The 27,664-nt window shown below is 44.8% G+C and overlaps 1 protein-coding gene across 1 annotated transcript; it reads left to right on the forward strand.

Annotated features, from left to right (window-relative positions):
• On the forward strand, nucleotides 1-27,664 carry PTPN11 (protein tyrosine phosphatase non-receptor type 11). The gene is made up of 16 exons (XM_062009508.1): nucleotides 1-176; nucleotides 4,930-5,052; nucleotides 6,180-6,374; nucleotides 7,474-7,666; nucleotides 8,783-8,899; nucleotides 9,382-9,495; nucleotides 13,445-13,541; nucleotides 14,149-14,228; nucleotides 14,358-14,516; nucleotides 17,556-17,687; nucleotides 18,577-18,731; nucleotides 19,374-19,441; nucleotides 20,058-20,209; nucleotides 22,775-22,887; nucleotides 23,077-23,180; nucleotides 23,991-27,664. The coding sequence occupies exons 1-15, from the start codon at nucleotides 163-165 to the stop codon at nucleotides 23,144-23,146; spliced, it is 1,782 nt and encodes a 593-aa protein (XP_061865492.1). The 5' UTR covers nucleotides 1-162; the 3' UTR covers nucleotides 23,147-23,180; nucleotides 23,991-27,664.

Below are 27,664 nucleotides of genomic sequence, written 5' to 3' on the forward strand. Positions count from 1 at the left end.
CCGCTCCGTGCGCCTCCGGGGCCTGAGGCGGCCGTTGTTCACGCTCCCTTCGGGACGCCCGTAGGCCGCGGCCCGCGCCGGGGGGGACCCTCCCCTATGTGAGAAGCGGCCGTCGAGGGGAGCGGCCGAGCGCACTGTGACCCGCCAGTGCCGCGAGAGAAAATGACATCGCGGAGGTGAGGCGGGAGCGAGCGGAGCCCAACCCGGTGGGGGAAGGGGGCGGGTGGGGGGCCGCCGGCCCGCGGGCGCGCAGGGCTCGGGCCCTCAGCGCCTGCTCCTGCGGGGCCGCCGGGCCGAGCCTCCTCCCCGCGGCCGCCCCGGGCGCGCAGGGCCTCCCGTGCCCCGTGGCTGCGGCGCAGGGGCAGCCCCCACCCCGCTGCCCGCAGCCGCCCCTCAGCACCTCTCCCCGCCCGTTCCTGCGGCGGGCTGTCCCCGTTCCCGCCGGCGCGGGGCTGCGGCCGCCGCTCGAGCGGGGCCTGGCTTGCTGTGCTCCCCACGCCTCGCCTCGCTTTCCCCGGCGAGCAGACCCTCACCCAGCCGGCGCCGGGGACCCCTCCCCAGCGTGGCTGGGGGCCCGGTGGGGCGAGGAGCCCGGCGGCCCTCGGGAGCCACCGACGTCGGTGCAGAGGCCAGAGCTGCCACGGTGACTTCGGCTTCGTGGCAGGCGTTCAGGCTGGTCTCCCCGCTCCCGCGTGTGCCTTTGAACCGGAGCTGAGAGATTGATTCTGTTTGTGTGGTGACCCACTGGGTTCTCAGTCCGGTGTGCGAGGCTGCGGAGGGTCGTGTGGCTATCACCAGTCCAGCACCAGTGACGAAACTGAAACGTCAGCCAACTTTCAAATGAGTGTTTGTAAGCTGACCTGACCTGGGCTCTCAGTTTATTGGCAGCATTTGGTCTAATTTCAAAACCTTGTGGTGTTGCAAAACCAGGCTGATAAACAGTTGAATCTGGTTTCTTTGTTGTAGCTTCCCACTGTCCTTAGCCTGTTTTGCTGTTTGTCTTATTTTAGCAGTTCTTTTTGGCCTGCCAGGTTAAGGGAAATGTTAGGCTTAAGAGGAATTGCTGTCACAAAAAGGAAAAACATCTTTATATTCCTAACAGACCTTACTCTGAAATTTGATCCATTTGTAAGTAGTATCTATTAAAGTATTACTTCTCCAACATTGGGTTGTTCCTTTCTTGTTCTGCTTAAGATGATTTGACCTAAATGGGTTGCTTTTCCATCTGTGGCCATTTATAGTTGAAATCTTGTGAAGTGTTTGGATGTGTGAGATCTAGAGATCCTCCACACAAGTATGCATGTTGACACTTGCCAGCTTCCTCGTTGTCAGGAGTGATCCTATTATTCTGTTCAGGATTTAAATTGTGACATGGGAGGGAGACTGAGAAAAAAAGATGAGAAATCTGAAGTGATGAGCCTATAAATAGGAGTAATTAAACTACCAGTCACTGCCTCCCTGAACGCTGTGGTTGTGACAGCTGAGCCTCAGAACTGATTTAATCTCTGCTGTGATTAGAAAAGCCCAATCACAGCATGGAAAAATGTATTGATTTTATTCTTCTCTTTTTTTTCCTCTTCAATTTGGTAAGAGAGAAATATTCTGGCAGTGTGTGCTTACAAAACACTGATCTTTCTGATCTTTTCTGGGCTGTGCTAACAAACAGGGGGGGAAAAAGGGTGAGATAAATGATTTCAAGGCTGTGTTTCTTACCATGTATTAATTTCCAACAGAAGGTTTCTTGCTTAGCTGATACCCCTTAGTTTTGTAAATGAGACCCCAGCTATTTCACTCGTTGCTTTTCTGACATTTTCATCTTCCTGTAAACTAATCAGGGCCTTGATGTGGTGTGCTGCTGAAGCCCTGAATCAGAATTGCTGTGAGGAGTGTTCCCTGCATAGTGAGGACAGCCAGTTTAATTAGAGTGTGGGTTTACGTGTGTGTATGTGTTACTTTCTTGATTGTATTTCTTGGCTGCAGTGCCCTTTGCTTGGGATGGTGTCTGCACCTGCTCCTCATAGAGCTTGGAGAAGGAAAGTAGAAAAAAAAGTCTAAAATGCATTCCATCCCTATAAAAGGCAGTGTGAGAGAAAGTCCTCTCCAGGGGTTATGTTACTGGTGTCGGTGTCTGCATCCCCTCTGCCCTCTCCTCCAGTTTTGGCAGGGATGCAGCCACCCAGGTTCAAACGCACACATGTGATGGCAGCACTTCAAATGAAGCACTTCATCACCGGGCCGGAACCATTGAAGAGGGATCACTAACACCCCCATTTTTCTATTTGGGGTGGTTGACAAATGCAGCTTCCTACTCAAAGCCAAAAATACAGAGATGAGGGAGCAGGAGTACAAGTTACCCTTGGAACAGGAGTTACATAAAGCTCAGCGGACTCCAGCGCTCTCCCAGATGTAGCTTTACTTCTGCATCACTTTTTGCCATCCTCACTAGGAGTGGATTGGCATGAGATTTTGGCTTTTAAACGGCCTGTCATCCTTTAACCTCTCCTTTAAGCACAGGTTATTTGTAGTCCCTTCTGTTCACTGAATCACTATTTTTCTTCCATCTTTTTAACAGCTGATGTACAGTAACTTCCAGATGCATTAGGGTTTAGGGTGAGACACAGAGACACTGCCTTAGTTAAAGTTTATGGATGTCATGCTAAACCTCTGGACTGATTCCTGTAGTTTATTCTTTGTGTGTTTATACATTTTTGGATGTAAACTCATAAGCTTGCAAAGGTGCCTCTGGAATTCTCTGCTTATTTAAAAGGCTTATAAAGGGTTCAAAATGTTGCTGCATTTTGTTTGTTTCTTTGGGTTTTGTTTTCTCCTAATACAAGTACAATTGTAGGGATGAATACATTTTATTACCTTTAGCTGATAAATACATGATCAGCTTCTGCAGACCAACCTGTCGTATTTGGTTGTTGAGTCTCCTTCTCTGGAGTCATCCAAACTCACCTGGATGAGTTCCTGTGTGACCTACTCTAGGTGGCCCTGCTCTGGCAGGGGGGTTGGACTGGATGAGCTTTCCAGGTCCCTTCTAACCCTTAAGGTTCTGTAATCCTGTGATTCTTTATCATTTCATGCTCAGTTCCTCCTGGATCCTGACTCTGGTGCAGTTTCTTCTGTGAGACTGCATCACACCAGGATTTTGCCTGACCTTTGAACAGACACGAGATAAACGTGGCATTGTTTATTAATTCACTCCAGTTTGCAGTAATAACTTGGAAGTGTTTCTTCATATATTTTTCCCATGACCCATGCTGCATAGATTTGATTTTTTTGGTTGTTATTCTTCAAAGATATGGTAGTAATCACCAGATTTGTGTGATGTAAGCAGAGCTATCTAGGAAATATCTAGAATAACTGGGAAAAAAGCAAGATGAACAGCAATAATAATGATTTACTTCTGGGTGGAGTTAGTACAGAAGTAGTTGTAATGCCTACTCAAATCACTTGCTAGAGGTTTGGATATTTTAGAATCTCTGAAATGCTTCCTAATGTCTCCATGGGAATCCCTACCTGAAGAGAGCAGGCTGGATAAGGCCTGTTGGGAATATTGTCAGCTTCTCAGTACAGAAGCAACTGCTGAAACCATTGAAGTAATAACCCTGAATTTAGATGTGCACTCGCTTATTGTGCTGCTTTAGCAATTTAGCATGAAATGCTGACTGCATTGGGAACACTCAGAAATGCTGTGCAGTTATTGCAGGTATTGCACGTTCCTCTGGGTAATGAGGTTTGGCTGCAGGGTCTTTTCCCTTAATGTTTTGCTTTGGAGAAGCGAAGAACCTCTCACACAGAGGAGCAGCCTCTGTTCTTTTGGCAGATACAGAGGTGTGTTTCCCCTGGGGCTCTGTGTAGTGTCTGGTTTATGGCAACTCTGGAAAAGAAAAGCCATCTTTTACTTGCCAAAGACAAGCCTGACAAAGCCACTGGAACAGTTGGTAGTTGCTGTGTTCCTATCTCTGTCCCTGGGCTGTGTGGTGGTTGGTTTGGGGTTGGGGCTTTAAGTTTGTCTTCTAAAATCATGCCTTGTGAAACTCCAAAACACACAAGTGGAATTTTGTACTGCAAGAGTGCATAAAAATCCTCAGCCATAGGTGAGAGAAGAGTGCAGCTGAGTTAGCTGAATGGCTAAGAATAAGTCTGTCAAAAGTTAGTGCCCCTGGTGGGGCTGCTGAGCTGCTTCGATATAGACCATATACAGCTCTCCTTTGGCAGGGCACTGTATTTGTCATTCAGAAGGTTGTTTGTGGGTGGTGGGTATCAATATGAGATTCCTGGGTGTTTGTATTTAAGCAGGATACATTCAGACCAGAGAAACTGCCATGGTGGTTAGAAGACAGGGCAGTGCTCTTGTGTCTGGCAGCGGTCAGCAGCACGTTCTTCTGGGGAAGGTGGAAGAAGACTGGGCAACCAAATAGGTTGTGCATGAGTGAAGTTCCTCCCTGAGCTCTGTCAGCTGGTGGTCAGCTCGTGCCCTACAGCATGAGGTTTAGTTACATTTTTAACCTTTATGATGTTGTCAAGTGTCATGTTGGATGATCTGCTTTGCTTTGAAGTATTTTTTCCAGTTGACTTTCAGTTTCTTTGTGTGTCCTGAAGTCAGGGAAGCTGACTGGTGCTCTCTGTGTACATCCATCTCACTTTAATCCAAGCAGTCTGTGTATGTATGGGTGTAGCTCTTTCACTTACAAAGCATCTCTCAGCAGTACACACAGCTGCAATGCAATATGAAGGGAATGATTGGTAGTTTCTTTTAGGATAGACAGTCTTAATAATTCAGGAACAAGCTTCAGCACTCCTTGGTTTTGAAGCTGTTCTGATCAGCTGTTTGATCTGTTCTGAGTCTTGTGTAAGTCAACTCTGAAACCCAGAAGATCTTTGATTTGTTTATTAACACTCTTTCTTTTTAACCTCTTGCAGATGGTTTCATCCAAATATTACTGGGGTGGAGGCAGAAAATCTGCTGTTAACCAGAGGAGTGGATGGCAGTTTTCTGGCACGGCCCAGCAAAAGTAACCCCGGAGACTTTACGCTCTCAGTTAGGTAAGTTGGAATGGTTTTTGTCTTTCTCCTCAAACTGGTAAGAGTCCTCATTTGATGCTGTTCTGTGGGACAAGGCTTGCAAATGAGCTATTTGTAGAACAGAATGCACAAATCAGTCTGTTCACTTTTTCCCTCTTCTTTTCCTGAAGAGGTTCTCAAATACTTTTACTTGACTTGGGGAAACTGTAGGTTGGAGGAAGGTTGTGAATTCTCATTCTGCAGAGACACAGATAAATTCAGGGGAAGCAGAAGTACATTTATAATAACATTTCTTTTCAGCCCTTTAAAATATGTTGGATAAGCACCTAAAAGTAGCAGAGATGATACAAATGACTGATCCAGCATGTGCAAGGAAATGCCATCCAGACTCTCTTCTTGTAGGAAAAGTCAGCAAGTTTTTTAAGGGGAACTGTGATGCTATTTTAGCTTCCAAAATAGGCCTTTTGTGACACTTCTCCTCTTACACTATGTGTATAGTGCTGGGGATGGGGCAAGGACAGTGACAGGAAGGAGATAAAGGAAAAAGGAAAAGTGGGCTTGGTGATAAGAATAATGCTGTGTGGATATCTTTGAGATCATGGGCCTTGCTGAGCAGAAGAGGGCTCTTTCCATGAACTGTTCTTCATTAATACTGGAGACTGTAGGGACAAATGACTTCGGAGCAGGCGAAGGCAACTGCTCACTGAAGGAGAGATCTCAGCAATGTGGAACTCTGGGGAAAGGAACAAAAACCTGTGATGAGTGTCTTAAGAATGCTGAATTCTTCTCACCCTTCCATCCTTTGTGCTTGTGTGTGCAAGTCTTGTGTCTGAGGGTTTTCTGTTGGAGATTGTGAGGCCATACAGCTTATCACTGGCTTTAAGGATCCCTTCATTCTGTAATGCAGTTTGCTTTTTTTTCTTATTCTCCCTGACCACTGGACAGCCCCTTCTCCTTGCAGCCACTGAGCTGTGGCTCAAACACGCTCCACAGGTGCACTAGCTTAGCTGTTTTGCAATATTTCAGTGGGAAAGTGTTGCAAATGTAAGTCTCTAACTTGAACAACAGAACACTGAATGTAAAAGTGGTTGATTGGAATTCAACTGACTTGTTTGGGTTTGTTTTTCTCCTTTTGTTTCAAATGTTAGACGAACTGGAGCTGTCACCCACATCAAGATCCAGAACACTGGAGACTACTATGACCTCTATGGAGGAGAGAAGTTTGCTACGTTGGCTGAGTTAGTCCAGTATTATATGGAACATCATGGACAGCTCAAGGAAAAGAATGGAGATGTTATAGAATTGAAATATCCACTGAACTGTGCTGATCCTACATCTGAAAGGTCAGAGGAATGATGTTGAAAACCCCCCTTGTCCGTGCACTTCTTAATAAATGCATGTGCTTATCCCTAGTAATGCTACAGCCAGCTTCCACTTCATGGAAGGGTGGCCACCATCTTGTACTGAAAGTGGTCCCACTGATGTCAGTGAGGTCCCATGCAAAATAGACTAATAAATGTGACTAAAGGTAAAGCAATCTAAGCCTCAGAACCTGTTCCCTTCAGCATTCTTCCTGATGTGATACAGTACTAAAAAAGAGTTTTTTACTGGGAGATTGCTTTGGTTTGGTTTTGTAGCAGTTCTCCCAGAGCTTCCTGAAGCTGTTTTTACTGCAGAGAATTCCCAAGTATCTTTCTGAGCCCAGCCTTATGTGATTTTTCTCCAGCAGTGGGCATGTGTGTCAGAAGGTGAATGAGAAGCAGATCCTCAGGTTGCTCAAACTCATGTTTTAAGGAGCATGGCTAATAAGGAGAATCTCAGAGTTTGACATACACTGAGGAAGTATTTGTATGTCAGAAATAAACATTTGTGGCCAGCAGATACCAGTTTATTCCTGGAAGGGAAAAAAACCCAAGGAAAAATATTAAAGCAAGTTCTGTCACTCCTCAGAGTGGTTTGTATTTAACAGCAGTGAGGAGGGTTATTGGCCTCTCTGCCCTTGTTTCTTAAGAAATGAGATTGATGTGATTATCCTGTCCAGTTCCTAATATGACGGAAGAGTAAGAGCTCAGGTTTGTCAGGAAAGTGTATCTTCCATGAAAGAAGTCAATAAGTTGCTTGTGTTTATTGGGCACTAGGGAATCCATTCAGATTGTTGTAAAGGATCTGCCTGGAAGCTTCATTTGAGGCTTGTGTGAAATGCAAATGTCAGTGCTTATGGAAGCTCTTGCTTTGAAGTGTTCCTGTAATGACTCGTGTGTGTGTACACGTACACTTCCACAGCTTGCTTCTGGTTTTGTGAACTCTGAGGCTTTCTGCAGGCCTGGACACCCTTGTTCAGTGTGTAATGTAGCACAACTGCTTTATTTTCTATTTAGAACAAGCAGATTCAGCCATGGCTGGAATGACAAGCAGGGTACCTGTCTATATCTTTATTTAAAGGTGGTTTCATGGGCATCTCTCTGGAAGAGAAGCTGAAAAGCTATTAACAGAGAAAGGCAAACATGGAAGCTTTCTCGTGCGTGAGAGTCAAAGCCACCCTGGGGACTTTGTTCTTTCTGTCCGGACAGGAGATGACAAAGGAGAGAGTAATGATGGGAAATCCAAAGTGACACATGTCATGATTCACTGCCAGGTATGATGAAGCACGAGCTGCTTTAACAGGACTACTTCCATGGGCTTATTCTGACAGGAGAGCCATCTTGCACTTAACTACAGAGAGCCGAATACATTTCCCCCTTCCCCGTGGTACTGGGTGTGCCATACATCATCTGTTTGGTCTAATTGACTCATTTGATAGCATCAAAATTCTATTAGAGTGGTTTTTTTGGACTGCTTGCCTGACTGAATCATGTCATACTATACCATGCTGTCAAGTGCCTTCTAATAAATTTGCCTTTGATTGCATCAGAAGTCTGTCAGAGATGCTGTGCTGATGGAGCCTTTCATGTTCATGAATCTCCTTAAGTGAGCTGCAGCCTTCTGGATGAATTCTGTAAAAATACAAGTAATTGGACAAACAGAGATTTATCTGAGTGTGTCTGTTCCTTCTGTCACTTTGTAAAGCTGCACCTGATAGATGATCAACATCCTCTGAAAATGTGGAGTGTTTAATCCAAGGAACACTTCAGATTGAAGTTGGCATTTAATAGAGGGTAGTTCTCACTGAGGGATTATTAAATTACAGTGTTTGGATGGTTTCATGGGTGCCATGGGGTTGCTATTAAAAATAAACCACAGATTTTGTTGTTTTCTTTCTCTCTGTTATCCCCAAAGACAGTGCAACAACTTAATTGTTCAAAAGCAACTGAAGTGCAAGGAAATAAATAGTTTGGAGGTAGAAATGTCCTACCAAGACTAAAGCCAAAGCACCAGAACTTTCCCAATAAACCCCCTTTGATTTTCAGTTCATTAACAGTAACAATGGTGACAATGAGGAAGGTAACTCAACATTGCTTCCTTAACACAGGGATAGTACCAGTCAATACCAGCCTTTCAGGACCCAGTGATACTCTTCCAGGAATGAGAATTGATTTCCAAGGCTGTCTCCTGGTTTTTAGTCCCATAGCTCAGGCAGCTTGCTTGAGCAGTTCCTAAGGAATCAGCTCTCCTGAAAAGGTGCATAACATGATGACACAACCACTGGTGTCCTGCACAGTGTGTGTGTGTGTGTTGCACAGCCTAGAGCTGATGTTAATGTAGACTCAGTGGTGTGAAGTGCCTGTGTTGTGATGAGCATCTGTCTTTCAAGGATCTGAAATACGATGTTGGTGGAGGGGAGAAGTTCGACTCTCTGACGGATCTAGTGGAACATTACAAGAAGAACCCGATGGTGGAAACTTTGGGCACAGTATTGCAACTCAAGCAGGTGAGTGACTGGAGAAGGCACCACCAACATATATATTCTGCATATGTAGTTGAAGTGCAGGCTTTTCCCTGCTCTGTGAGACACCAATTTTTCTTTCCTCATGCAAAAATCAACCACTAAGTCATTTCAATGGGAATGATTCTTCCCATGCCTGTGAAGGAGGGGCTCTTGTGTCTCTAAGGCATGCAGGACTCCTTTGTTTCACTGTGGTTTGTAGAGATTGCAGGGCCAGTCCAGGAATGAGACAACTTAATGTACTGAAGAACAACCATGAGACTTTATCCAAAAGCAGTTGTTCCCTGCTCCCTTCCTCTACCCTCATGGCCTTTCATTAGGTGATTGCAAAGTTCTGCAGTCCAAACACATGCCTGGAATCTAGAATTACCTATTGAAAATATACTTAGTATATTTAAATAGGTGTTTTAACTGTCTTCTCACAGCTGTCATTTGTTCCACCCTTGTTTCATGTTTGTGTTTTGTAGCCTCTGAACACCACCCGTATCAACGCTGCAGAGATCGAAAGCAGAGTGAGAGAGCTCAGCAAGCTGGCAGAGACTACAGATAAAGTCAAGCAGGGCTTCTGGGAAGAGTTTGAGGTACTTCATTATGTTCCAGTTTTTATAGTGTTAAATCTTCACCCTACTGTTAGGTTTGTTACTGCCTCCCTGATGTATTCTCATCTCCAGCTCTGTAGCTTCAGATCCCTGTTCTTGCTCCATCCCCTGTGTCAGGTGCAGTGTGTGTGTAACATGTTACCAGTTCCACTCTGTGTCTGCTGGCAAAATGATTGAAATATTTGCCTCTCTTCCTGATTCTGAGAGCTGGTTATGTTCTCCAATTCTACTCATTCAGTACCTAGCACAACCTCTCCTGAGTATCCTCTCTGTGATAAGGAAACCTTATGTACAGCTGTATCTGTCCCACCAGGACAATGAATTGTGTTCCTTCCTGTGTTCCTTTTCTTCATGCAGACAGGAAGAGGTCTGTAGGCTGCATTGACATCTCTGGAGGCAAAGGGCTAATTCCTGGCCCCTTGCTGACCCAAGTACCAGTACAATAGTGGTGTCTGGTGCAGTTGAAAGGAGTTGCACTGTGGCTTCTGTTGTATGTCTCGGTGCAGAGGATGTTTTGGTTTGCACTCTGCTGTGTTTGGGAAGTCGGATACCATTGCTTTATGGTGGCTTCAGTGTGATTTCTTAGTCAATATGTGCTTTTGCCCTTGAGCTTGTGGCTCTTTGATAGCCTTTTTTGGAGGATCTCAGAGTGATTGTGAAGCAGTAGCGGTAGCAAGCTCTGGGATGAAGAGACATTGATTAACTGTGTTCCTTGGACTCCTGAAGATTTATTTTGTTCATGTTTCATTTCTGCCTGCAGCCAAAATTCCATTTCTCCCCCCCTAGAAAGCAGCATCACCTTTCCTTCTGCCTTATCCACACACATCTTGTGTAAAACAGCTGTGCTGGCCCAGCTCTCCCCTTCTTCCAAGTCCTTATGATTTCAGAGAGCTACTTAAATCTGAAAGAAAATAAGGAAGTGTTTTAAATGACTGGTTTATACCACACACACACGAGTGGAGCCTGGAACTCCACCAGCAGATGGCAACAGGGAACTGGAAAGCCCTGGTCTTTGACAGAGAGGCTGGCTTTGGCGGTGTAATGCTGTTATGAGAAACTTCTTGAGTAGTGATGGATTTGCAAAGCAGCTGTTGTTGCAGAAACTTCTTTGTGTTTTTTGTCAGATTCATTAGTGAATGCCCTGTCTAGTTTGCTCTGAGATTCTTGTCAGGAGGAGGAAAATAAATCCATGAAAAGCAAAAGCTTCTTGCCAGAGAGGTAACACATTCCACTGCAAATGTGGAAGGATTATAAGAAGGTGAAGACAAGGCAATGGGGAAGTCATAACGTGAGGATTAGGCTTTCTCCTTGGCCCAAGGACTGCTGAATGGTCAGAGTCCCACCTGGAGGGGGAAGCAAGCCAACAAAGCAAGCCACTGCTGAGGACTTGGGACTCTGTTTTACCCTAACAATAGAGTGGTGGATCTCCTGGAGAGCAGGTCTTATCTGTTGCAGGTGAACCTTGCCCAAGGTAAAATGGCCTCAGCCTGTCAGTTGCTTCTCTTGCACAGTTCAACATGTGAACTTTGATATGGGGCCTGAAGGATGAAGAGCAGCCACACCTGCTCTGATGGCTAAAGCTTGCACCTGGGAATCAACTGCTTTCTCCACAGGCACATTTGTGGTGTGCTTTATCATATCCTGACACAGTTGTGACTGTGGTTTAGCCTGAATGTACAGATGCAGGTTAGCCAAGCACAGGGTGTCTGTTGGCTTCCCTGGAGACTCTAAGCATGTTCTTATTCACAGGGGATAAAAAGGATAAAGTGTGTCCCACGGGCTTGTCCTTCCTCTGATTGCTGCTGCCTTACTAGAAGGCATGTGAATTGCTGGGGGTTTTTGTGTCTCTCCGAGGGAAGCACTCTTGTGCAGTGCCTTGAGGGATGGATTGTTAAATTGTCAAGATATGACTGAGCTATTACTTGACAGTTATGACTTCTTTTTTGACCTCTGGGCTTTGTTGAGTAAATTAGTCTTGTAATGGATTTATCAGTTGGCCCTTAGAAGCAAGATATTTTCCTGCCTTGTGACTTTCCTGAAAAGTACTTGCTAGCAAGCCAGCAGCCTTACACAGAAGGTAAACACAAGAAAGGAAAGACTTTACCCATGAAACATTCCAGTTCTCTTTCCCCTTCACTGCTGTCACCCGTGTGTTTTGGAAATGAGGCAATCTCACAGCAGTTTGTGTCATGCTTTTTCATTCACCTCAGGTAAGCTGTAGCTGTCAGTGTTGGTGGCAGGAGGCAGGGGGCAAACACCAGGTTGTCCATGGATCTCTGCTGGTGCTGTTGATGATTTGGCAGTCCAGATGGTAGTTATAAATTACTTGTCTTCAGGCATATTTAAGGATGTGCCTCTTGTCCTGTGAACCACTAGGCAGGTACGTTGTCTGTCCTTGTAATGTGGTTCTTTTCTTCTGAAAAATGGCTGTTTGGTGAGCTTAGTGCCTGGATGCTGTAGGGAAATTGAGGACTATGCTTCAGATTTATTGGTGCATTTTGTACATCTCTTAATGGCTTGTTAGAAGTTGCTGCTGGTCCTGCTGCTCGTGTATCTCTCCTCAGGGATGCTCAAAGCAATAATAATTAACTCTATGAAGTGAAAATGTGTTTGAAGCTATTATTTCTACACACTTGAATGTTGCTCTTTTTTTACCTGCTAGAAAAGTTTTAGCTTTTGTTTTTTTGCTTGATGGTTTCACTTGGTGTTAATAATGCATAAAGGTGCTCTGTGGTAATGGCACTTGAAAGGCTCTTGCAGTGTGGCAAGAGGTGAGCTGGCTGTGAAGTGCTGGGTCATCCATCACTAACAGTAGCAGGCTATGCTTTATGAAGATATGTTTTCTGTCTTTGCTTCATAAAGCATGAAACAGCTTTCCTGTATTGCTTGTGTTTTTTGCTTTCCCTGTCTTTAGAACGAGCCTAATTGTCCAAGGTCACTAAATGAGGCTCTAACAATAACAGAGATGGAGGTAGAAGTGAGTGAGTGTGCCCGACGTGCCCAGGCTGTAAAGTAAAAACAACCTCAGTGAGGGTATGAAGGCTGACAATAACAAGGGGAGCAGTTTCCAAAACACCAGTGTTCCTTTCAGTCAGGCCAGTAGTGCTTTATGGTATTACAACCTGGAACAAAGACATAAAGATTCTGGTCCCTCCAGCTTGGTTGCAGCTAAGGAGATTTGTTACTAAGCAGCATGGCTGCGAAGTATGGAATTGCTGTTGTCAACCAGGCACTGAGAAATCAGCTCCTTGCCAGCAGGAGGAATGCCCATACAGATTTATTGGGTTTGCACTTGGATGCTTTGGGGATAATCCTGTTTGTAACTACTGAATATCCCCCCCTCCTCCCCCAACAGGCTCATGTGAGAAAGTCTGCACAGGATTTTGTGCTGGTTTGGTGAAGTGGCCTTGTGTTGGTAAAAGAATAATTACAGCACCTAAAAAGTGGTACATGGCTGTGTGGTAGGTTGTACTTTGGCATTTTGCCTGCCTCATCCATGCCTTTGAAATGACTGTAGCAGTCCCATGTGGGACATACTCTGAAGGACTTTTCCCTGTGCTTCATATTCAAGTACAGTTGCTTGTGTTGATGTGCTTTGGGTTTTCTGTATGCTCCTTACAGCTCTTTGGCTGTCTGAGTTGCTCTGGCTGCAGCTTGCAAGGGTCCCTTGTTGTGTTGTTGCTGTAACACAGCCTTCATCATCTCCCAGTCTGTGCTGGGAGCTTCCCAGTGCTGTTACTGCGGGCTCACTGTAGCTGAAGGAGCGGAGGAAGGCTGGTAAGGCTGAGAGGAACCCAGCACAGCTCAGGCAGAGAAGCACTCGATCACAAGTAATCAAGTATGGTCATTTTTGTGAGAAAGGCTCACTGTAATGCTGGTGAAACAGTGCACACTGCTTTTATTAAAACCAGTTCTTTGTGCTGTTGTCCAGACTTTACAGCAGCAGGAATGCAAACTGCTCTATAGCCGGAAAGAAGGGCAGCGCCAGGAAAACAAAAACAAAAACAGATACAAAAACATCCTACCCTGTAAGTACTCATTTCTCTTCTCCTGTAAGCCTGCTGCTTTGCTATGCATGGTCTTCTTAGCTCATAAATACCGAGTTCATTAAGCACCACTGTGCTTTTGCATCTCTGTGGTGATTATTTCCCCTCTTGCTTCATCAATATCAGTCCGTGCCGTTTCCAGTTTGTGTTCAAACATTTGCACTTGGCAGATACCAACATGTTGATTCCCAAATGCTGTTTTTATCTTCAGCTTTCATTTAAAAGTCACATCCCTAAGCTGTTACTCAGCAAACTGGCATGCTTACACTTAAGAGGATTAATTTGTGGTATAGAACTGCGTGGTGCAAATGCAGGAGCCATTTGCCTTGACTTAGTGCTTGACTGTCCACATGCTCATCAGTTACTGGGGGACATGAACACTTGTTTTGATCCAGCTTCTTAGGAACTAGCCACTTGTGTTAAGCATTGTCAAAACAGGAGATGCTGAATGTTCTAGCCACTAATCCACTGAGTTTGACAACTTCGTTACTTCTGGTAAGAGTTGTACCTGTCTGTGGGATAGTTACAACTAGCTGTGTGTTCACAACTGTAGGATGCAAGTGCTTAACATTGATGTATATTCTTCCAGTTGATCATACCAGAGTTGTTCTGCATGATGGTGATCCAAATGAACCTGTTTCAGACTATATCAATGCTAATATTATTATGGTAAGTCTGCTTCCACCTACAGGAGCCTTGTTGGCTCAGCCCATGTCTCCTCTTTTAACATACCCCAATCCAAGTTAGTCTTGTAAACATTTGTCTCCATCTGTTAAATTGACTTTTTTTTCCCTCTAGCCTGAGTTTGAAACCAAGTGCAACAACTCCAAGCCAAAAAAAAGCTACATTGCTACTCAAGGTTGCCTACAGAATACAGTGAATGATTTTTGGAGGATGGTGTTCCAGGAGAATTCTCGAGTTATTGTTATGACAACAAAAGAAGTTGAAAGAGGAAAGGTAAAACCAGACCCTCAAACTGGCCTTGGGAAAGACTGAATGCAAGGAAGGACTAAACTGACTGGGTTGTATTGATTTATATGCTGAATTCTGGTGTGCCACCACTGATTTTGGACACCTGGAAGGTGCTGAGTGTCCTTGTTGGTGCCTGTGGGAACTGAGAGTACAATCCTGTCACATCGTTAAGCCTTTCTGTTTTTAAGGGTTGACTCACTACATTTTAGCTACTTAGTGTGAATGTCTGTATTTTAAAATGATTCCAGAGGTGCAGCCAAACAGATGTTCTGTGCCTTTGAAGGGGTAAACTCCCTGTTCCTGCCACAAAAACTATTACCATTCATTTTTGCTTACCACATCTGTCTGGGCTTTACTAGAAAAGCAGAATTGTGGGACTTTATTATGACAAGAATGAACAAAGAAAAGACTGCTTCTTACCTAAAAACTGCCATATAATGTGGAAGTTCTTGCCCCAGAGTCATTGAAGTCACACTGAACAGACCACTAGAATGCTACTGTCTCCCTGCCTTTCCTCTCAGTGCTGGAATTGGATAATGTTTGATTACATGCTGAGCTAGTGATTGTGATAAAAGCTCTGTTCCTGGTTAGGAATCCCTCAGCCCAGCTGTGATTTAGCAGTTTTGTTCCTCTAGTCAGGTCCTTTGCTCTTGGCTGCTCTGTTTTGGCCTTGGGAATCTGCAAAGCCCTGTGAACTGCTCTTTCAGAGCATTTTGTACTGCCAGATGAAATCATCCTGCAATGGTGTAGCCCAAGAACCTCCTTTTTACCTGTAAAGAACAGAGATCTTCTCTTATTCACTGTCTTCTGGCAAAAGTGCTGTTTTTAGGCTCTAATGACATATGGCAGGAAAGAATAGGAAATAGTTGAATGCTGCTATTCTGGCAATGGTCAGATGCTGCTTCCTGCCTAGAGTGCAGTTTTGTCTTTGGAAGGTGTTGCTTCTGATCTTTCTTCTCTTTGCTAAACAGTTTCTGTGTTCTCTCAAGTTTCTCTGCTTTACCCACATACCATTGTCCACCTTTCCCAGTGCTCCAGTGACCTGTTTCTGAATGGAAACCTGTTGCCTTGTTAGAGAAGTGTCACGTTTCAAAAGAAGGGGGATTGAAAGTCCAGCTGATGTTTGTTCTGTGGGTGGCTGAGAATTGCAGGGGTTCCTTACCACTGCCACAAAAACAGGCTTTGTGTATATGTACTGAAGACAAGCAGCAGTAGATTTTATGGGCTTCTCTAATCTAAGTGTCAAAGCTGCCATTGATGGTGTCTGGAGCAATCATTACACTCTGTCTGATGGGGGTTTTTTTAAGCTTTGTAAAGTTCTGCCTATCCATCACCCTTACAGAGGGCCATGATTTGTGTTTCCTCCCTGAGAGTGCACTGAAGGAGGGAGAAGCTACCACTTTCCAATGACCTTCCCCTTAGATCTTTTTCTTGGCAGAAAAGAAATGAATCACAGGGTTGTTCTGGAAGACTCTGTTACTGTTTTTCTCTCTTAACACCCTGCTGCATGGCTTGTGCTGCTTGGCAGTTTCTCCATGACTCTCTGCTAAGCCTGTTTTCTGGCTGTATTAAACATTTTAACATCTGATTGCTTCAACAGTGGTGCACACACTGGTATTTTTTCCTTCATTCTTTCCTTTTCTTGATGCATATTTCACTTCCTCGAGTGGCAAATGACAGTCCTGATACAAGAGCTTTTTATCTCTGGCCAAGATCCTTTCAGATCTTAGAAGAAGGGAAACCTCTGCATGAGAGATGACTTCAAGAGCACATTGCCCAAGGAAGTGAGGAGCTCTGAAACATCTCAGATCTGCACAGAGTTCTGAAGGCACTGCAGGAGCAGTGAATACGTATGCATTGGAGCAGTGGTGTTCTGGAGGCAGACAGCACATGCATCTCCTCTGTCAGACCTAAGCTTTATTTCACATTACATGTTTACTGTTCAGACTTGCTACACCAGCTGCTCTTGTGTTCAGAGTTCTGTCTTGAAACTGCAAGTTGTGTTGGCATATGCCAAGATCAACGTCTTCTCTTCAGCTTGTCCCCTTTTGGGGATGGCAGGGAAAGGAGGGCAAAAGTAACAGCAAAGCATCTTGTTGCCTGAGTAAACTGGAAGGCATGTGCTCATCTCTTACTGTATGTTGTGTTGGCACAAGGAACTTCCTTGTTGCCGTGTTTTCTCATCAGTGTGCAGTACTAAGTGCAAATAGGAAACGTTTGTCTGTCATACTCAGTGTTTGGTCTTCGTTTGTTGCTGCTGGAAGCTGCATAGATACACGTGCTGTAATTGCCCCTCTGCTGTGGTTCTGTGGCGTGCTGTGGACTTGTGTTACATTCACAGGCAGTTTCCTGAACTATCCACAGGAACCAAATCAAAGGAGCAATAGGTGAACCTGTTCTTCAGTGAATGGCATCTATCCCTGGCCAAAGAGGAAAGAAAAGCAGCACACCAAAAGCTCTACATTTCCAAAGCTACACACTCATGAGGCTTCAGTCCTCTGCCCTGGGGGGCAACTCTTTGTTGCTTTGGTGATTGAATAGAGCTGTGTTATCCGTTTCTCCTCTAAGTGATGAGAAAGCAAGCATCCAAGTCTCATTTCTGCTCAATGTGGTGTGTACCTTTGGCTTGTATTTGCCCTGCAGCCTGTTGGGTTTGGGCTGTAGAGCAGCCGTCCCTAGGAAAGTCTCGGTATTTCAAAACCCATCGTTGGGTGAAGATACAAGTAACAGTGTTTTAATCTCTGGGGTTTGAAACTATTGAGATAAAGCAGGTACTGAGATGATCACAATAGCTGCTAAAAGGAGAGATTGCCTCTGCCTGTTAGTCTGTTATGAGGAAGATAAACAGCCCCTAAAACGTACTTCACCTTGCCAGCTAGCTGTACAGTGGGTACCAGCGATTGTCCTCTGTATTCAGAAATGAAAGCCTCAGAAATGTGTTTGTTAACCAGTTTAGCAAGCAGCCTTTCCCCTTACCAATGACTCCTTTTAAAATGGATTACTGTTTTCATTTAAATCCTGCAGAGTAAGTGTGTCAAGTACTGGCCTGACGAGTATTCCCTGAAGGAGTACGGCGTTATGCGTGTTAGGAATGTAAAGGAGAGTGCAGCACATGATTACACACTAAGGGAACTCAAGCTCTCTAAAGTTGGGCAGGTAAGTACTGTCAGTAACTCCCTCCTTTTAATTTAGGTTGTGGAGGCCAAAAGAAAAACCCCTGGCAGAAATAGAGTGTTTCTTTGGAATCAATAAAAGCACTGAGAGATTAATAAATTGAGCCCCGTCTCTTTCTTTGAAGCTCCAGGTTTAGTTCCATATTCTCTTTGCCCTTGGGATAATTGAAGATTCTTATACCTAAGCATTTCTGGCAGAAGATTTGTGGCTGCAGAGCTTTGAGGAGAGCTGGGAAGAGGGACGATGCTTTTAAGTCACAGGACTTAAGTCTAGCTAGGCACTGCTCCCTTTCATGGAGATGGTTGCAGTAGGAGAAAACGGTTGTGTGTGGGTCCATTGTGTAGCAAGAATACTTAAAGGAAGGACTACAAAAGGTGAGGAAGGAAGTAGTTAACTAGTGTGGGAACATCACTTCCTTGTTAAGGAACAAATTTGGATTGGGGTGCAAGATGGATCGTGTCAGAAGCAAATAAGCAGGATATATCAGATTTGTATGTCCGTGGAGGGAACTGAGTGGGAAGAAGTGTGTAAGGTAAGTGCCACTAGATATGAATGATGAGGATGAAAAGTGGAGGCCCCTCACTGGTGGCCACCCTTGGGCAGAGCTTTGACACAGCTTCTAAAGGTGAAGATGGAAATGTTCCTGGACACAACTGCATGATAAAGAAAGAGCTGAGGAAGTGGGTGGTGTGGTTGGCTTGTCAGTCCAGGAAGAACTCTGGCTTGTTCCCTCCTTTGAGAGCTGTGGTGCAGTGGGTGCTGAGCAGCAGATTGGATGTGGCACCTTCTGATCTGACTCCTTCCTATAAATGCTTTTGCTGCATTTTGATCTGAAGGGTTTTGTTTTCACGTGTTGGCATCTTCCTTCCAGGGGAATACAGAGAGAACAGTCTGGCAGTATCACTTCAGAACTTGGCCTGATCATGGAGTCCCAAGTGACCCTGGTGGTGTACTAGACTTTCTAGAGGAGGTGCATCATAAGCAGGAGAGCATTTCTGATGCAGGACCAGTGGTGGTCCACTGCAGGTATGGTGATGCACCGTGCCTCCCCTGCTACTGCTCTGTATGCCTGTGGAGTTCCCTGGGATCCCTTTTTTTTGGTGGAGGAAGCTGAAAAGTTTGAAAGAAGACAGTTTTCCCTAAGAGCTACTCAGACTTTCATCTGTCAAGGCATTTGTGCTTTCTGTTCTGCAAAATGAAATGCTGTAGATGGGTGTCAATGGTTGCCTTCAAAGCAGACTGTCTCTCAGAGTGTGCATGGCAGTATGAGTAAGGATTTCTGATGTGGATGAGAAAGTGACACTAGTCTTGGTTTGATGCATTTCATGTGCAGGATCTAACATTCCATCCCACCTCCTGAGTGTTCTGTCTCCACTCTTGACTTATAAATGAGGTACTTTTTATAAGGCAAGTTTATGTTAGATCTGACCTTGTGGGATTTTTCCTGGTTAGATAAATGCTGAGGGGTGGAAGTGCTCTTATCACTCCTGTCTCATCCACATGAAGCTGATTAGGTCTCTGGTTACTTTTGGCTGTGGGGCTTGGTTTGACTCTGGCTCTAACTTGGAATTCTACTGTCTCTAATATCAGGCTTTTACTTGAAGTGGTCTCTTGGTGTCTGTACAGAGAGAGCAACTGAATTAACTTTTTCCCCTTCTCTTTTTGCAGTGCTGGGATTGGGCGAACAGGAACGTTCATTGTGATCGATATTCTTATTGACATTATCAGAGAAAAAGGTAAGTCTGTCCCATTGCCACTACCCACACCATTATTTTCCTGTGGGACACTGATAGATACATCACAGCAGAACAACAGGATAGTAGTGATGCTGCAAACTAGGTGTGTGTCTTTGGCATAGAAGGGACTTGCTCGTTACTGTTGACATAGCTGAAATCAGTGCTGAAACCCTGATGCTCCTCTTCAGTGTAAAGCAAGCTTTCAGCTGAGGATCAGCCAGGAGTATGATGGTCTCTGTCTTATTTATATTACTGACTTTTTTAAGATCATCCATGACTGTCAGTGCCCTTGTGCATGCTGAGTCTGAGTAACTGGTGTTTGGAGAACAGTGTTAAGAGGTAAACTGCCATAAACACGAACCTGGCATGTGTGTTGAGCTGGGCTGCACTGGAAGTGCTGGAGCAGTGTGAAGTGATGCTCAGGACAGCTTTGCACAAGCTGCTGTAGCTGTACAGACCCGTGTGTTGGCACTCAAGGACAAATCCCCTCTGTTAAATATTAGCCTTCTTGCAAGATCATTCAGCTACGCTGCATTCTGCTGGAAGATGAGGCCAGTCTCTCCTCCAAAGACAAAGCTGATCTCAGTGTTTCTAACACACTGATGCCTCTCCCTAGGTGTGGACTGTGACATCGACGTTCCAAAGACCATCCAGATGGTGCGGTCGCAGCGCTCGGGGATGGTTCAGACCGAAGCTCAGTACAGGTTTATTTACATGGCGGTTCAGCACTACATCGAAACGCTACAGCGCAGGATTGAGGAGGAGCAGGTGTGCTTGTCTCACAGGATAAGTGGTCTATAGGAGCATGGTGGCACTGGAGCAGGGAGCAGAGTTGCCCATGACTTTTAGAGGCCTGACTGCTGGCTCTATAACCCATGCACTGTGGAAAGGCTGGCTCTGAAACCTGGTACCTCTGTTCACAGCAGTTAGCCTGCATTTCAACTCGTTATGCTTGAGAATTACTCAATGAAGGACTGCTAGGTGGGATTAGAAAACTGTCATAAAAATGGTGTGTTTAGACACTGGCAGAGGAAGGAAATCAGTTTGAGAGACTTCCCCATATGACTGCAGCTAGTGCTGGTTTACTCTCCATGCAGATGCTTGCACATGTGGGCTCCTGCCCTCCTCATCCCCTAATTCCTGCACCCCACATCTCAAATTCTCTTCACTTTATCTAGTTTAATTTCACTGTTTGAAACTGCAATGAAAGGAAGTACAGAGGAGAAGGTTCCAGAAGTGAGAGTTTCTCAAAACACAGGATTTCATTCCCAAGCTGTCTCTCTGGGGTGAAATTCCAGCATTCTACTACTCAAGACAATTTCTTTTTCTTCTCTATCAAAACAAGCTCTTGTGCATTCCCAATTCACCACATTTTTCAGGGCATTAGTTCCTCCAGCCACCACAAAGCTTTGCTTTTGTCTCACAAGTTCCATATTGTTTTATTCCAGCAGCTGCCACCAGCCCTAGTCATAGATCAAGGCCTCTGCAAGTAAAGGAATGTTCTGTTTCTAGTTTCTTAAAACTTCTACATCTGTGCCTTCTGAGCTAGTAACTGAGTGGAGGATGAAACACAACTAACTGAGCCTCATCACTATAGGAGAAATACACTGTTCACTCTATCAAAACACTACCCAAAACCCATTACAGTGATTGAGAGAGTTATGGATCTGCTTAGTAACCAGCAGCAGAGAAAGACACCATATTAAAAAAGCTGAGGGTACAAGGCTTGCAGAATTACACACACACACACACGAGGAAGCTCTAAAGCAAAGTGAGACAACAAAGCCAGGAAAAAAGTACCCTTGAGGGATTTCTTGTTCTTCACTTTCTGTCTGATCACCAGAGCACACAGCAGCTGTCCTAAGGAGAGAAATAAAGTCTCTACCCTTTTTTTTCCTCAAGCAGTGTATCTACATCATGTAGGCAAACATAAAATAACTTCTGCCACGCTCCAAAGCAAGCAGAAGCCACACAAGAGTGCCAAGGCCAAGCTGGCACACTGCATCCCTGAGCAGGGATATTACACCTCACACCAGGCACTGCACTAACCACACAGCTCCCCACATCTGCCTGAGCAGTTGTGAGCATTTCTCTCCTGAGCAATAAACCAGCTGCAGGAGGAAAGATACTGACATTCTGAAACAAAGACAAACAAATCCCAGGTGAGCAGAAGTTGGGGCAGAGAATGAAAGCAACAGTGAGTAGAATGTCAGTTCTTTGTTACAAAACAAGCCAACTTCTGCAGAAGATTAGAACTGGAGTGCAGTCAGGCATTTAAACAGCAAGCAACATTCCCAGACTTCTGCTAGCATTGATCTTCCAGGTAATTGACCTGGACTGGTGGTCTGTTTGCAAGTGATTTGTAAGGACTAAGTAGGAGGCTGAGAGAGGAGAGGAGTTCAGTAAAATAGCAGAGCAAGTTGAGCAAGTTTTGGGCAAGTGTCAGAAGGCCATCTTGGAAAAACATCAACCTACATTGCTATACAGAGCATTCTTAATGGAAACTCAGCAGCTGGAACTCCCCAGAGGCTCTGACAACCTCTGGTGTGAGACTGATTCAGGCTGCTTATTCAGTACTTGCTCAAACATTAAAGTACTTGCTCAAGCATTAAAAAAACCCAAAATAACAAAGAAACAGAAACAGTCAAACAAAACAAACCAAAGCCCAAAACTCAGCACCCTGTGAAGCTTTAATTTCTGGGTAGGTTTCAGTATGTGCATGTGCTGTGAGTGCCTTGAAAAGGAAGGGAGCCATACCCCCTGTCATGCCTGGTGTAGCTTTGCTTGCTGGAGCCTTCAGTGTCTTTAGATGAGTGCCAGCACAATTGGCTGCAGCTTGTAACATATGCTGCAGAATACAAATAAACAGCTTGGGTTCTTTTTATAACAAACCTAATGGGCTAAGATGAGATTTTTATTAGCTCACAAACAACGTTGTTCCTCGTTTGGCCCCATCTCTGAGTTGGAAATAAGGTCAGTGGGAAGCCCACTACCTGGTACTGTCTGTTAAAGAATGAAGTGTGGTTTCTTCTGCCAACTAAGATGAAGATTGCTTACAAGTGCTGGGTCATAAGGCTGGTATAATCTGCTGGAGGTGATGGAAAGGGGAGGGTGGAAAAGTGAGGCTTTACAGGCTCTGTAGCCAACAGCTAAAGCCAGGTGGGGCTCACCCATGTTGTGTGTGTGAGCTACAGGATTGAGCTCTTGTCTCCATACAGACAAACATTTCTTCTAAAGACATATGTAGTCACATGTGTAATTCCTGCCCTGCTTCAGTGATTGTTTCCTGTTAGTAATACAGAACCTGTTCTTTTGGTGTGTTTTGTTTCACAGAAGAGTAAGAGAAAAGGTCACGAATACACAAACATTAAATATTCTTTATCGGACCAGACAAGTGGGGATCAGAGCCCTCTTCCACCCTGTACCCCAACCCCAACCTGTCCAGAGTAAGTCTGCCTCGCTTGTTAGTGTGTAAGTTTTGAGCTGTACCAACTCATCTCACCAGTGAGTTACCACAGAACCTGCCCCAGACTGTTGCCCTCTGCTTTGCTTCCCAGTTAAGCAAAACAAACGGTCCACGCTGTGTGTGGAAGTGCAGTTATCTCCATCCCATGTAAACCCTTGTTTCATTTCAGAATGAGAGAAGATAGTGCTAGAGTATATGAAAATGTGGGGCTGATGCAACAGCAGAAAAGTTTCAGATGAGAAGATGTACAGAGATTTCCATGCAGAAAGGCAGGTATGTATTTTCAGGAGTATCAGCCTGGTGCTTTGGCTTTTGGTCTCGTGTCCTGATTCACCAATGGCCTAAGTTTCAGGAGGCTGAGATTCTGTGTGTTAGCAAAAAATGAGGAGCAACTACAGTCTGAACTTGCCATCACTTTCTTTTAAAAGTGATCTTCCCTCTTGGTTGGTGATCAGGATTTATGAGCATCTAAAGAGACTCAAAGAACACTTAATCTCATGCTCAGCCTCATTAAAGATCTGGTGAGCAAAGTTGCTGCTGTGCCTGTGTGGTGTGAGCAGTGGGGGTGGGATTGTTGGTGGACCAGTGTAAACTGAATCCTTGCTTTTGCCAGGACAGAAAAGAAAACTCTGTGTGTGTGTGTGTGTGTGTAGATAGGCTGATAGATTATTAGCTATAAGTTTATCTGATACTTTGATTAATGGCCTATGAATACAGCAAAGAGACACCTTTGAACTTGAGGTGTCTTCAATCAACAACTTCTTTTAGATTCTAATCTAAAGCCTTTTGTCATCCTTTCTCCTCCTTTTGAAAGCCCTCAGAAATCCTGTTTTCCCTTTTTGGTGTGGTAACTGTAGATGTGTCTCATCCATTTAGTCCAGGAACCACCTTCAAGTTCATACACAACCTCACACAGTTTGTAAGCGAGTACCATGCTGTCTGTAAGCAAGGCTTGAGCCACCTGCTTGAGTTTAAGACTTAAAGTCAAACTTGAGCACTTGTGTATACTATCAGGATAAGAAATAACTGCTGGCTTTTGTTTTCCTGAGTAATCATTCCTTTTCTTGTCCCTTCCTTCCCCAGAAATGACTGTGGTTTTTAGAAAGGTCAAGAAAGAGATGGAAGAAGCTTCATGAGAACAGTGAACTCTGAGGGCTTGGTACCTTTTTATTTACAGTTTTCATCCTTCAACAGTAGGCAAAACTCAAGACCACCTAAAGATTGTTTCTGTGTCTTCTCTCCAGTACCTGATTTACAATTGCTCGTTTTCCAAATAAAAGGAAATCCTTTCTACAATGTAGACAACTACTTTGTAGAGCCAGTTTTGAACCCCACAAACTGTTGGACTGTCATCCATTTGTGTTTTTAAGTAGTGTTTTTGTTTCACAGTATGGCTGTTAGTTGGGTTTGTTCCTTCTTTGAGCAGTTGTGGGATTTGGTTGGGTGTTTTTTTTTTGGGGGGGGTGGTGGGAGAGCAAAGGTAGAGATAAATCCATTACACTCATGTAAAATACTGATGGGAACAATACTTGATTGTTTGAAAACAGTAGATCACCAGCATGACTAGAATCAGCTCCATGATAAAATTAGTCCTAATACATTTCAACCTCTGCCTGAGTTTCCTGGGGGTGAGCAGTTACTGGTGTGAAGGTGCTTTTTGTGATAGCTGATGGCTTTGATTATGACTCAGCTGAGTGGCTGGATGGGCTGGTTTGGAATCATTACCCCAAAGCAGCCCTTACATCAAACAAAATTGATTAGAGGTGATCCCTACCCAAACCAGGAGTTGACTGCATCTCTCTGAGGACATGGTGGCCTGGCAGTTTGAGGACACTGTGTCACTTTGGCTGTGTTTGGCTGTTAGACAAGAGATTGAACTTGTAGAGTTGAGGTGTTGTTTTGAAAGTTGCATGATGATACAACATATTAAAACCAGGGAAACAAGTTGCCCACTGTGCAGGCTGCTACCTTGGTATAAGGTAACCCTCTTCCCCCTTCTCACGGGGAGGTGGGAGCCATTGAGCCTTCTGGGTTTCTCACTCGGGCCTTACGCCAGTGTCAGTGGCTGAATTAAAGCTGGGGGGGAAAGCAGTGCATGGAAGCTTGCTGTCCACTGAAATTGCCTTAGCTGAGAAGGGCAGGGCAGGCAGCAGGGCCAGCAGGCAGGTTTGGGTTTGTTTCAGCAGGCAGGAGCTGATTCCCCCTGGACCTGAAGTGCCTTTCCCAGCTGCGGTGAATTTGCTGTCCCGATCCACTGACACAGTCGCGGCCTCTGAAACCACTTGTGGTTGGTGTCAAGCAGACAAAGGCCTCTTCTAGAGACTCTGAAGTGAAGAACTGCTGTTAAGCTGCCAGTTAATTGGGTTTCCTCACTTTGCTACTTCCAATTACCTGGACCAGCAGCTCCCCTTGAAGCCATCAGCAGCTGCCTGTGTGTGTTAATGGCAGGATGGGCCCTGAGGAGCAGGTGCTGCTGGTGTCCCACCAGCCTCATTCCCCTCGCTTCTGGGGAAGTTCTGTGACTTAAGTGGTCTTAAGGAGTCATTGCCATTTTCATGCAGGAGCTGCAGATGGTGAATGCTGTGTTCAATTGCTGTGTGCAGGGCCAACAGAACTGCCTGACTGGCCTTACCAGGGCAATGATGCTAAAGCCTGGAGTGTAATTAATGCAGCTTGGTGAAAGGTGAAGTGGGAGGTGACTTTACCTTTCCCTGAGTGCTTTGCAAAATCAAATATTTGAACACTTTGAACTGAATGAAGGTGCTTCTTTAAGGTTAAGCAGAATTTTGCTACTTTGCCTCTTGTCCTTTGTGTCTTTTGAGGCTTTGGGTGGTTTTGTTTTGGGTTTTTTCCCCTTGAACTCCTGTCACCAGCACACCATAATCTATGTTTTAATGCCACAGCCTTATGCTCTAGTGACAAATAATTGTATCCTTTCTAGACCTAAAGTTCCTAGTCATGATGAGAGAGAGAAATCTCTGCCTTGGGTAGTGAGATACCTATTGCCTGCTTCCTCCCCTGGCCCTCTTCGTCCTGCTGCACAGGGATCACTTGGAAGTGTTGCTATTTGTGAGGGGCAATTGGCAGCAAAATGTTTGCCTCAGACTTTGTGAGGAGTTAGACAAATTCTACACTTCATGGAATGCATGTTCAGGTTGGGAGCTCTGCTGCACCAAACTGCCAAGTTCCAGAGAAATGAGAGAAGGGTCCTGAAGGAATCTGAACTGGGTGATGAACTCAGATAATGAGACGTGTCTTAAAAGATTGACCTGTATAAGCAGCAATCAGTGGCCAATGTGCAGTTGCCTCTTGTGACCTCATTTGAGCTGTTTAGAACCTGCCACTGGAGGGGTTTTTCTTAATGTTTCTTATTTTCTTGGAGCCAGGGAATTCTTCCTGCAGAATGTGTGTGAATCTGGGGGGGAAGAAAGTCACCCAGAGGGGAAGGGAGTCCGAAAGATTGTGAATCAGTGCTCCTGTCAACAGGAGCATTGGGCCCTGCTGAATACCAAAGGGGAGACCTTGCAAAAGGAAATCTGTCTGCCTTTCATGCACCCAGGAGAGAGGGATGGATGGCTCTTAAGGCATGGTGTAAATCATTGGAAACGATGGCTGGGGTTTGTGACAGATGAAGCGAAACGTCCTTTGGTTGAGGGGAGATGGAGTGAGTGTGGGTTTCGTGTCTTTCTAGTGGGTATTTTTAGAGCATAGATGTTAAGCATTGATTGACAAGCTTTTGCTGTAGCAATGGAATGGAAAAGGGATGCAGTTCTGAAGTGTTCTGTTGCAGAAGACTTTATACCACAAGGGAAACTTTAACCCAGCTCCTAAGGCACAATAATTTCTGCCAGCGTGGATTTGCTGCAGACTTCATTGACTGAATGTTTGGCAGCATACACTTGAATTTCAGCTAACTGGTGTTAGGGCTGATTGGTTCTCCTATTAATCCTGACCAAACTTTTACTTTTTCCTCTCAAGGTGTGTGTTTGGAACACAATTAACCAGGATGCAGCTAATGAAGCTACGAACCCCCTTTCCTTTGTTGTAGGGATGGGGGAAATGACAGCTGGCACTAAGGATGTGCTGTCAGGCTTTTGTTGGGGTTTTTTTCCTACCCACAACTTGATGATTTCAAATTAATTTGTAATTCCTCCCCCTTAAATAGTGAAAGGTAATTAATGCTCCCCAGCCTGTTTATTTATGACATTATTGTGGTGATTTTGTTTATTACAGTACTAAAGACTAATGAAAGAGGAGCCTCCGACTAGGTGCAGTAGACCTTGCATTTCTTATGTCTTTTTATTTTCCTGCAATGTATGAAGTATTGTACCAGAGTATTCAATGAAATGTAATACTTTCTTCAAAAAGCAAAAAGCTCTGTGTCCTTTCAAAGGAACACTCTGAGGGTGTCAGCAGTTCGATGTGAATCGTGGAGGTGTCGATGATGCGCTGTCCGTTACACGTCTGGTGTTTCAAAGGACTCACCCTGTTGCCTTTTTGCCCACATGCATTCTGTAGACCATTTACAAATCTGTCAAGATGTGACATTAAAATGATAGCTCATGTCTAGAAATATTGGTGGTTGTCCATTGTTTTCTGTGCTGGTATTGGTGGGTGTCGGTTCCAGCTGCTCTGCTTGCCGCCTCGTGGGTTTTCTTGCTGCGAAGCTGTTCTCAGAAGTAGGAGCAGATGTGTAACAGCAGGGCTTCAGGGAGAGGGACATCTGAAACACAAAGAAATAAAAGTCATTTTCTTAA

Source organism: Colius striatus, chromosome 17, assembly GCF_028858725.1.
Source record: "Colius striatus isolate bColStr4 chromosome 17, bColStr4.1.hap1, whole genome shotgun sequence".
NCBI classification, from domain to species: domain Eukaryota; kingdom Metazoa; phylum Chordata; class Aves; order Coliiformes; family Coliidae; genus Colius; species Colius striatus.